This window comes from Schistocerca gregaria, chromosome 2, assembly GCF_023897955.1.
Source record: "Schistocerca gregaria isolate iqSchGreg1 chromosome 2, iqSchGreg1.2, whole genome shotgun sequence".
Classification (NCBI taxonomy): domain Eukaryota; kingdom Metazoa; phylum Arthropoda; class Insecta; order Orthoptera; family Acrididae; genus Schistocerca; species Schistocerca gregaria.
This window is the reverse complement of record NC_064921.1, coordinates 561034795-561047468: the sequence shown is the minus strand read 5'-3', so window position 1 is coordinate 561047468 and position 12674 is coordinate 561034795. Positions and strand designations below refer to the sequence as shown.

At 37.7% G+C, this 12674-nt stretch overlaps 1 protein-coding gene across 1 annotated transcript in view; it reads left to right on the top strand.

Annotated features, from left to right (window-relative positions):
- Nucleotides 1-12674, top strand: part of LOC126336234 (arylsulfatase G-like) — a 96655-nt gene that overhangs the window by 37453 nt on the left and 46528 nt on the right. Inside the window, exon 5 of the mRNA XM_049999724.1 lies at nt 5014-5164. Coding sequence (XP_049855681.1) covers nt 5014-5164 — 151 coding nt within the window. The remainder of the gene's footprint in view (nt 1-5013; nt 5165-12674) is intronic.

The following is a 12674-nucleotide window of genomic DNA, read 5'->3' as shown; positions in this document are numbered from 1 at the left end:
ATGTTCAAAGATATTTTCCAGTGCTACAATTATTTCCATGATTCGTCACCTTAATTTTGTAAATCCTCACTATTCATTGCCCCCCCCCCCCTCCAATTCCTCTTTCTCTCTCTTTAAACCAGAAACCCAGTCTTCTCTATCCATTTTGCTAATTTTATTGATATTGTGTTTACAACCTAGTTTCTGGGTGAGGCCATAGTTAGTTTACAGCAACTCAAACAGGAAAATGCCATAGGATAATTGTGCCTAGGTAATTTCATGGCTGACTAATTCTTGTCCTTGTTCAGCAGTAGAATCTTCTCCCCAAGGAGGGATTGTTATCTGAATTTCATTTTAATCAACTGTAGCTCCACTGGCTACAGTTCTAGTCAGCTGAGAAAACAATGGTTTCAATATTCCCCAGTATGTCAGTGTTCTTCCAGTCTCCTCTTCACACCAACAAAATGTTAGTGGTCTCTGTGTTTTATGTCTCCTTCCTTAAATGCTCCCTTGAAAACATGACAAATCTCATGAAGGAAATTAACAGTCATGAATACTTCCTTCAAGATTAAAATATGGAATTTGTGTGGGAAGAGATTGGTACCATATGGAGGATGTGTAAGGGCATCCCAGTAAAACTTACCCAGCATAATTCAAACAACCTTCACACATTGATATTCCTAGTGGACATTACTACATATGTATGATTTCATTACTTCTTCATTCATGGCTTAAACACTCCATCTCAACCCCTCAATAGTACATCATCACATAAGCTAAAAAATTCTTAATCTGACAGTAAACTTAAGTGACTGCTCTCTCTCTCTCTCTCTCTCTCTCTCTCTCTCTCTCTCTCTCTCTCTCTCTCTCTCTCTCTGTGTGTGTGTGTGTGTGTGTGTGTGTGTGTGTGTGTGTGTGTGTGCGTGCGTGCATGCGTGTGTGCAAGTGTGTATGTGTGTGTGTCCAAATAGGGGGAATTAACACAATTAAAAATGTGAAGAATTTGAAAATATTGTAGTACTAGCAAATATCTTTGAACATTGAGCCAATTCAAAAGAAGGTTATGCGTTTTTCAATAAGGAAAAATTTTATAGTATTGCTAAATCTCCTAGCACCATTTTTACACTATTCTGTTGGATCTTGACAGATACATTGTGACTGAAGCTGCTTCATTTTAATACTTTGCTAAGATTGGCTGGAGAGGGGGTGTGGGGTCCAAAGCACAAGTGGGCTAGTTTCATTTTTCTAAAGTTATTTTATTTATTTATTGCAACTACATTTAATACTTTGCTGTGATTGACCAGAGAGGAGAAAAGCAAGAAAAAAGGTGGGAGGGGGGGGGTGTTATAAAGCACAGCTAGACTAGTTATATCATATTGTTTTTAATTAATATTATTGTTGTGTAAATTTCCCATCATCTTGAATTTTTTAATTTATCAGCACCACCATTGCAAATTTTTAAATTCCCTGTCAGTTCCATTACAGATTTTTAAATTATTTGCCATCTTGATGACATCATAATCCCAGACCCTGTGTGTAAGCAACCCGAGGCGAAAATATCAAAGTTACCTGGAAGCTTCATAGGCAATATGACTCCTGTGAATGCTGAGTTACAACCAGCAGAGCACACATTGATCATTCATTTTGTTTGGCTTAACTCCTACCACTGTCATTTGACATTGCCACCAGCTGTAATTTCTGTGTCTTCTGTGTTGGCAAAATTCAGTGCCCCTAAGGTACTAAATAAAAGACATAAGAAGCTCACATTCCTATCATACCACTGATACCCATTGTGCTTCAAAGAAGATAGTGGATTAAAGCAAAAGTTTGAGTTCCATTTTTTGAAACTATTCATGCAAAACTAAAAAAAAAAATTAATGCTTAGATATAGACTCCTGTTTTCTGGATTCGCTGTTTCCTATAAATTAATATTATTAATTCTACATTCTCAGTGACTGTTTTGTGAATATGCAGTAATCTCCCTTACCAATTCCTTCCCTTCCAACTAGTTTCAAGTCAAACACTATAGCCTCACATTATGACTTCTATTCTTATTTCCCTTCTTTTATGCACTAGAAGAGTTTCAGAGACATTAAGCTACAATACTCTACTATTGAGTCACTTCATCCCCAGAGCTATGTGGTCCTTGTATGGCATCAACGTATGGCTTCACCATTACTGGAGCTCCAGGACTACAGTCCAGGCCACAAAATTTACAAAAAACTCCTTGTATAGTTTTTGTAAGCCCATCTGGCACTTTTGGCCGCACTAACCCATATTGCATTAAGCTGTTAAGTACCCAAAATGCTTACTCCATCTTCTACAAGAGAGGGAAGGATGTGCAGCTTATCTGGCCAGTATAGGGCATATCATATCAGGGATTTTTATTGTTATTTCTTAACATTTTCTGTTTAAATTATCACTTTCAGTACTCACATATTGCCTATTGTGGCCTACAAGCCAATTATAATCATCAACAGAAACACACCAACAGGCAAGTTCCCCCATGCTGTGTCTGAGCAACCAGGGAGTAGTGTGGGGGAGAAATCACATGCTAGCTGTAGGATGCAGCCAGAGTGTTGGGCCAACAGACAGTCACTGGCTCTGGCACTGACTTCAGCTGGGCATGACATCCATCCTTTCCTCTTTCTCTCCTAATTCCTCTGTAAAACAATACCTTCCATGGCCAACAAGACTCATTGGTGGCCTGTTATTTACCACCGGGTGTACTTAATTATACACCAAAATTTCTGAATGTAATGAGATGTCTTTAGCTGGACTTGTTATTCAAAAAGACACTTCCTTTGGACACTCACAATCCTGAAACACCTTAAATTTACTTGAGCACCATACAGATTAAGATTCTAAACATAGCTTCTGTTTTTGTTAACATATATTTTGATTCATTCCACATCCTTGTAGGTTATCATTTTTGGTAGAATCTGCAGAATGTAGTAGGAACATGGTGAATGAATGAGTGAATTTGTTGCTTTGTTGTTTCATTACTTCAATCAAAAAGCCAAAGTTTCCATAAAAGAGCAAGTAGTTCGTCAGTTAAATTTAAATATTCTCTGTAACAACAATTTAAACATTTGCTTTGTATATAATTTCAACAGTTCTGTCTCATGTTTGCAAGAGTTCTAGAGTGGTTCATATGAAGTGCTGACTTCTTACTGAAATGTAATACACAGCCTTCAGAATCATCTTCACATTGTTCTTTTTCCTGCTGATTTAATGAATCCTCTAACCCAGCCTGTACTATACAAAAACAATTACAGGCTGGCTACTGTTAGGAACAGTAGAATATACATGAGGATCACTGTTCACTTATGAAAAGTTTAAATGAAGTAATAATGCTGGACCATATGCTTGCTAACTGAGATTTAATATTATTGATTATGGAGATTTATGATATTTATTTATTTAGCCAATTGTGGACATTTTAAAGTGTATGAATGTTGTCAGTTGTGTATATTCATATATTTATACAGTTTGTTGGTACATGTAGTTAAACATTGTGACATATAAGTTATTTACAATCATTTTTGCTCTTTATCAAACAGTTTGTTGGTACATGTAGTTAAACATTGTGACATATAAGTTATTTACAATCATTTTTGCTCTTTATCAAAATATTGTGAAACAAAAGCTATTTACAATCATTTTGTATTAAGGAATTCACTTATAGTGTAAATGCAGTGTTCCTGCAAAAACAATTTTAGATTTTTCCTAAAGCAGTAGATGTTATCTGCTGCTTTTATTTTCTGTGGCAGTTTATTATACAGTTTTACACCGTCATACAAGAAGCTATTTTAAGTCTTATGTTTATTCTTCCTCTCTAGGTGAAGACAGTGACTTGCTCTTGTACTATAGTTATGATAACTGCTATTTGTGCTATAATTTTCTATATTTTTCTTGATGTACACTATGGTTTGGAATATAAATTCACAAGGAACAAGTAGAATTTCTAATATTTTGAAAAGTTCTCTGCAGTGGTCCCGCTTACTGCTTTTTGTTATAATTCTTACTGCTCTCTTTTGCATTTTAAATGCTGTTTGTAAATTCTGAGCACTGTTTCCCCAGAAAATAATACCATAAATGATTACTGAATGAACATAACTATACATAACTCATAAATATACAGTTCTCAAACATTCACTACTGCATGCAGATATAAGGACTCTTAAGTGCATAACATGTGGATATCTTTTTCGAGAGTTTCATAGCATGTTCATTCCACTTCATTTGGCTGTCAGTGTGCAACCCTAAGAATTTTGTTGTAGGTACATCATCTATGGAGATGTTATTTAGTTTTAAATTTAAGGGACTCTGTTTTCTGTTCTTTCTAAACCATATTGTATTTTTTTTTCTTTACTTTGAGAGTTACTTTGTTTTCATGAGACCATTTGTGAACATTCCTCAGCACTTCAGTAGAATTTTCCAACATTTGTGTTGGTGTCTTACTAGTGATTACTATTTTGCTGTCATCCACAAACAGTATCTTCTCTCCATGGCTGATATGTTGCGGGAAATCATTTATATATACCAGAAATTATACAGGGCCTAGTACACTTCCTTGTGGGACTCCAATATTGATATATTGTGGATCAGATATATGTTTCTTAATGTACTTTGACCCACTGGAGACATGTGATCTCTACTGACTGTACTCTGTTTTTTAGATGTGAACGAAACTATTTGAGAACCACTCCCCTTACTCCTAGTGCCTCTAATTTATGAGACAGCTTCTGGTGGTCAAATGTATCAAATACCTTAAACAGGTCTAGGAAAAGGCCAGTTACATAGCTGTTCTCATCAAGTGCTTCTAATACTGTTTTTGTAAATTGTCCTATTGCAGATTCTGTACCTCTACCAGGCGTAAAACCATGCTGGTCATTGCAGAGGAGGTTGAATTTACTTAGATAGCTCAAAAGCCTGTTTTTAATTATTTTCAGTTGATGTAACATACCTTTTATGCTTTTCTTTGTATAGAAATCATTCCTACTTGTTTTCATTTCTGTCTTTCATGTACAGGGAATGTAAGCAGAATGGACCCATTTCCAATATGCACCTCAGATCTCGCTCTTCCTTTATATTCAGATAGGACAATAATACATCAGCCTGCTAAGTTAGAGGAGCTTTCAGACATATTTGCTGATTTTGCGGATGAGTTTATATCACAAAGGTAATCTTTTGTTATCATACATATGGAAAATAACTGTTTATGTACATTTACTTAATAATATTGTGCCTCTATTATGAAAACATATTATTGTGCCTCTCATACACTGGAGACATAAAAATTACTTCCTGCTGAAATGATATTTGAAATGACAGAGCAAAGGCAGAAGATAGTTTTTATTCATTGTAAATTACAGCCTGCTACCTTGGTAATTAAAACAGCCTATTTAATCAAGTACATCATCTTAAGATATATGTCTAAAATGTTAATTATTACTTGCCACATTTTACTATTAAAGGCAATTACCAAAGAATTGGTGATTAATATGACTAGGTGGCGTAATAGGAGCAGCCACTATTGATAACCCCTCCCCAAAAATTTTGTTGTAGGTTCTGAGAGTCTACTCACCTATACAGAATTTGGAATCTGAAGAGATGCTTCTTTGTGTAGAAACCAAAAAATTTTCATCAGAGGTGTCACTGTGACATTAAAGTATCTTCTGTACAACAATGATTATCACAATTATTGCTATATGTGTCAGTTAAGTTTATAGCAGTAGTTTCACTGAACACTTTGTCCTTTAAAATTTGCTTATATCTGTCCCTGTGTCTCAACACATTATCCACCATTGTTATTGCTCATCCCCAAATTCATTTTTTTCCCTGTGAAATGCAGCTGTGTTTCTTTTTTAGTTAAGTGTAATATAGTATTGTGCTGGTCCAGTCACAACAAGTCTCTAGTGGCTGGCATTAGTCTTTTCATCGTCTTCATTTTTGTGTGCCCTTGATCTTGGGCAAATTCTGGAAGTTCATTCTGAAGATGGAATGGTAGCACTTGTATCTCATGTGTGATTACTTCTAATGCATTTAAGATTGCAGTTAATTTGTCTTACAATTTGCATGCATGTAGGGGCATCTGCTAGGATAAGTTCAGCTCATTCATTTATTTATGCATTCATCATATTCTATAGACTCCATAATGTACCAGAATCTTCCAGCTTATGGTAAAAGTCATGGAAAGACAAAAGAAACATTTCTTAGAGGTTAAATCTCCCAATTATATTAATAATAAGCTATCTTTAAAGCTAAGATTGTGTGTACTTAAATAAGGTAAATTTAACATATTTAAATTAACACAGAAGCTACTACTTTGGAAACATTGCTACTTTCTCACTTATATGAATTAGATGCTATTTATCTACATTGGATACTAGATGATTTGATAGAGTGTTTCTGGCAGATGTGCTGTTAATTCCTGTCTCAACTGATCCCGTAACAGAATCTAGAGTAATTTACTTAGGGCACATGAAGGACACAACTGCTCAAAAAGTCACCATTTAGTGAATAATGCTATCAAGTACAAGAACTTGTCATGGAAGATGACTACAATATAACAAATGTAATATGTCACAGGAGTAAGCACACTGAACATTGCTGGTTGCAAGAGCAATAACTGAAATCACAGTACACAATAAGTTACTCAAGTGACCTTTGCAAACAGTGATGTACCCTGTTACTCAAGTGACCACTAATGACACTACACAATATGTCACTCTAGTGACCAATGAAATCATGTCACTATCACAAAAGACATCTAGAACTAACACAAACATGGACACTCAACTGTTGAGCAGTCCAATAGATGTTGCTGTGGTCATGCTACTATTATCCATTGCAAGTCCAGGATGTCCATTTCTGCTGTTTACTGTTTAGCTTAGCCTGGAAAGTCAGAAGACACCAATTCAAAACAATGGCTCATTGAAGATTTATTTATACAAACTGGTGATTCTTTCTTTTATGACACCTTTGTAAAGCTTTTGTTGAACTTCTTTGAACAAAATACTTTACAGGATCTGCACTGTCATAACATATTTCTTCATGTTGGTAGTTAATTTTAATACTGGCAGTGAGCAAATTGCTTGAAAAGAAAGAGAAATGGAAACAATCTTGGGTAAAACACTAGATAGTGAAAAGAGCTCAAAATGTTCACTGCGATTAGCTCCATGAGATACAGAGAGAGTACATAAAGAACAATGAAATCATTTTAGAATGGGTGAATAAAGATTTCAATCTGCCATTATGAAAGTAGCCCCCCCCTCCCCCCCCTCAATATTTGCGAACAAGATACACATTTACGAAATGTCATTACTTAATTTCATTCATCATAACTGATGTTTTTGAAAGGCCTGTAATTGTCTTGTTCATGGTTGGACGGTTGGTTGGTTGGTTTGGGGAAGGAGACCAGACAGCGTAGTCACCGGTCTCATCGGAGTAGGGAAGGATGGGGAAGGAAGTCGGCAGTGCCCTTTCAGAGGAACCATCCTGGCATTTGCCTGGAGTGATTTAGGGAAATCACGGAAAACCTAAATCAGGATGGCCGGACGCGGGATTGAACCGTCGTCCTCCCGAATGCGAGTCCAGTGTCTAACCACTGCGCTACCTCGCTCGGTGTCTTGTTCATGATCAACATAATGAAACACTGCATTAATACATATATTTTAATGTTTAACATGATGTCTTCTGTGAAGTTATTCTTATTATCAAGTATGAATATTTACATAGGTATTTTGTAATGCTTATATGTGTAACTGTTCCCATATTCCTCTCTTTTTAAACCATGAATACAGTTTCTGCAGATTAAGATTCTTAGCAATAGGTGAAAGCTATACTAACTTGCAATGTAGAACTCAAACCCCACAGTGTACCATGTCATGTATTATTCCAGAAACACATGAACCAAAATATAAATCACTTTAGGAGGAATTTCTGAAGGTGGCAGTTAGTATATTTAGAATACAAATAAACACATCTATTTCACTTATGTATCCTACTTTTATTGACACATGACATCCCACATCACAATAGACTCCTTAGTCCATTTAATTTCTTCCTTACATCATCCACAGTGCAGTCACTTTCACACAGCTGGTTGCTGCACCTATTTCTTTACAACATTCTAATCACCTGTTGTGGTTTTTGTAGTGAAAATGCTTTGTGTTATCAAGTATTTTGTATTTTTCATACTTTGAAATGATCACTGTGGTGGTAGTCACATACCAAATAGATTTTGATGTCATTTTATAGGTTAAAGACACTACAGCAAGTGAAGTGACACATATACATTAGTGAACTGAAGGATTTTAAAGACATTGAATTACAACAAATCATAAAAAAGAGTGACATGTTCGTAACAAATCTCCAGTGTACCATTGTTTTGATCTGCTTCTCCAACTGTCCTGAGCAGTGATACAAGGATTAAATTTGGGCAAGTCTTCTAGGTTTTCCTTTGCCATGGAACATTTGAAAATGGAGTTAAGCATTCAGTTTTCAAATTTTCCATTACAAAGGAAAACCTAGGAGAATTGCCCAAATTTGATCTTCATATCACTGAAAAGATAAATGAAATAAGTATTAGTGTCAATGGTGTTGAGAAACAGCTGAACAAAGCTTCAGGGCCTGATGAAATCCCTGTCAGATTCTATAATGTATTTGTGGCAGAGTTAGCCCCTCTTCTAACTATAATCTATCGTAGATCCCTCAAACAGGAAACTGTGCACAGTTCTTGGAAAAAAGCACAGGTCATATCCATCTACAGGAAGGGTAGTAGAACTACCCTCTTTCAATCCCCATCTCATTCACTAGGCAATGGACAATAACTTTGATGCCAGTAACAGCTTTCACATACGACCAGAATTTCTTTTGGTTTTGTGGAATAAAATTTGACAATATGCTGCTGTGCTAGTTACTGAAGACAGCAAGCGTTGCTATCTTGTGATCCAAATGCATTTCACTCAACATCTTTCTATCTCTAGGCCTACGCTTTGTTTCACACCTGTTATGCAGTAATCTCTCTTTCTTTAAAAGTGTCTTTACAGTGACTGTATACCATGGAGGTTCCCTCCCATTATGAACTGTTCTACTACATACATATCTATCCAGTGCATGGTCAACTATTCTTCTCTATGTGCTCCTCCCCTGTGCTGAAACTTACAAGTTCCTCATCGAGATATGACCCTAATGATTTTTATCTAGTTTACTGAACATATATATCTTTCTGCTCGCTTTAGTTCTCCTTCAGCCTTTGGTAATCATTGTTGCGACAACTGTGTCATGGTCACTAATACCAGTTTTGATGTGGATGTCTTCAAAGATGTCAGGTCTATTTGTTGCCATTAAATCCAATATATTTTCATCATGAATAGGGTTCCTAACTATCTGTTCTAGATAGTTTTCAGAGAAAGCATTTAGTAATGTTTCACAGGATGTCTTATCATGCTCAACACTAACAAAAACTGTAATTGTTTCAATTAATTGTGGGTGGGTGATAGAAGGATCTAATTATCATTTTATGGAACTGGGAGATATTATCCACTCAGTGGAACTGGCATGTTGAGCAGCAGTAGTTAGTATGCTGAGAGACATATGTGATGGTTTTTTGTTGATAAATATCATAAAGTTCCTGGCCTCCAACCGGGTGAAAGTAGCATATCCCTCCATTTTTTTGTGTAGGCATAGCTTCTTTGAAAAGAAGTTCAACAGTTGCCAGGAACCACTGAAGTCTTGCTCTGACACTATGCCTAAGGTATGCTAGTTGGCACTGAATACCAGTGTCAGCCAGGTAGATGTGCTGGGTAAATCAGAAGTGCAGCATTAGCAAGGCTGTTCTTGGCAGCAGTTAAAGCAGTGTCCATTTGGTCCGTCTAAGGGACAGGGTTGTTGTCTTTTCTGTCTGTCAGCAGTTCTTGAAGGGAAGCTGTGTCAGGGGGATGGTGGGAGATGAAGTTCAGCATTCTGAGGAACCAGCAGAGTTCTTGGAAGATTTGTGGGTGCATAATTTCCTGAACTTTCTGAAATTTATCATTAAGGGGACTCAGGACAAATCTGGTGATCCAGAAATGTCACTTGGAAGGCAGCAAAGATGCATTTGGAGGGATTAATGATAACTGCAAAATTGTTGAGCCATTGAAACACTGCTCTCAACTGGTCATGATGTCACTGATGTGAAAAAGAAGATACCACTATGTATCAGTATAGGCCGAGAATAAGGGCAAGTCACACAGCATGGTGTCGATGAATCACTTCCGTTCTTGTGCAGCATTTTGAAGGCCAAATATCATGAAAATCAAATCAAAGAGACAAAAGGACATGGTTGTAGCTGTCTTCAGTCTATTTTCTGTGGCAACTGGTATCTGGATGAATGCTTTTGTGAAGTCGAGGACTCTATACACTGAGGCATGGTTGAAGTCATGGAGGTTTGGGACTGGATATCTGTTAATGTTGGTGTGTGCGTTAAGAGCATGGTAGTCACTGCAGGGTACAAGGATGAGTTCTTCTTTGGTACGAGGTGGAGATGAGAGAACTGTATGCCAAATGATTCCATCCTAAAGCATAATCTTGAATGTCGTTAGCAGCAGCAAATCATTCTGATGCAATGCATTGTGGTCTGCCAAAAACCAGAGGGCCAGGCATGGTGCTGGTGTGATAGACTTGCTGTGCTGTATATCTTATGTTGCTCCAGATGAGAGTGCAATGGCTGGGAAATGGCCAAAAAAGTCCTGGTACTGCCCTGTATCAACAGCATGAATAAGCTTTGGAGTTTAATTTTGCATAACATTGCAGCACCTTATGGGTGAGTGACAAGAGCCCTTGTCAGTAAGAGTTAAGATAGAACCAGCAATGGTTGGGGGGGGGGGGGGGGGCAAAATGTGCAAAGAAATCAGCATCCCTTACTGAAATGTGACATCTGTGATGGTGAATTCCCAGCTTGACATCCAGTATGGGCTTAGGTCCTATTACATTGGGTGGCCACCATAAGTGGTAATACATGAGTTCTTTGCAGCTGACAGCTAATATGGTGTTGATGGTCAATACCCAGGGAATACCGCACAACAGCAGACACACAGGTTGGGGCCAATGTCTACATTGAAATGCTGGACAGACTTTGTGCTCCAAGGCAGTGTGACATCTGTGCACACTCACTCACAGATGCCACTGGTGTCTGGGTGGTTGCACCATGAGTGGCAGTGAGAAGCCTACTCACCAAATATGTGATAGTACCAACACATAATGGATTGGTCTTTAGGACACTGATGATGATGGCTGCATTGGCAAAGATATGGTAGTGTGGGAACAGCAGCTGGTCATGCACAGACAGCAGATATTTGTGCATTGAGAACTTTTATCTAGGCCAAAAGTACCTGGAATTCCTGGCCGGTCACAGTGAGTGCCAAAGTATTGCAGTCCACTGTGTTGGTAGACAGTGTAGCTGTCATGTCAGAGGTAGCTGTATTAGTGACAACATGAACTGTGTCAGAAGATGGAGCTGCAGTAAGGGTCTCAGCCACAGTGTCAGTGAGTAGTTGTCGCAGTGGAAGTGCCTGCTGAGTTGTGAGGATTGCACATGCCTGGCTAGGCAGACAGTTCAGCTATGGAGGTAGTGTAGGAGGTGTGACAGCTTCCTGTCACCAGTGTCATCACCAGTATTCAGCTAATGTACACTCTCAGATGCAGACACAGAGAGGCAGCATATGAGCTCCATCTTCGGGTACTGTTATGGCTTGGTACATAGTGGCACAGTTAGGATGTCAGTGGCATCGCACTTGGTCATCGTGGCTGACAATATAAGCATACTACATATGCTGTTATGTTGAGCCACTGCAATAAAAGCTGGCCTCAGCCTGCAAAAACCAAAGAGCTGACCACGTGGGTCAGAAAGCTGGTAGTCAAATGGTGACATGGGAGACCAGAATGTAATTTGTTGGGCAGTGATGGGGCTCTAATGTCAGCAGCAGCAGTGCAGTCTGTAGGAACTACATCATCAGAGGTAATTGTGATGTACCTACACACACAGTAATTGATATGTAGCAGCTCGAAAATTTCCAGTTTTGGTTAATTTACAAAGAGTACATGAAAAGACACAGCTGCTCACAAAGTCAACATTTATTGAATAACTAACCACAGAAGCTAACCACATCACAAACGCCATCTGTTGCACAGGTGACCACTTAAGTAACAGTACAGCGCCTGTCACAGGAGCAACCACAGAAACTTTTATCTTTTTTGTCACAATACATAATTCTACATACATTGACAATGTCAACAAACTAAATATCAGAGCATTATTTGTGTGTGCATAGAGAAATTTTTAACATTGGTCTGCAATTAAATAATTCAAACAGTAGGAAAATAACTTATTCCTTAAAAAACAGTTGGTTTTCCATGCAGTTTAGTACTGTACTTATTTTAGGGCACAATTGTTGCACATGTCTGTTTGTTACTTTTGTGTCTTCTTTCACTAGCATAATTTTTTGAACAGTACACGTGGCATAATCTATGAGGCTATTAAAATGATTAAATATGCTTTTACAAGATATCCCGTGTTTCACTTTCATTGCATCATCAAAACTCACTGCTGCAGTATGAAGGCCCTTTTCATATAGATCTCACCTTACAGTGCTATTCCATAATCCAACATGAAGACTCATTAGAGTCTCAGAATTAAAATATGGTGGATA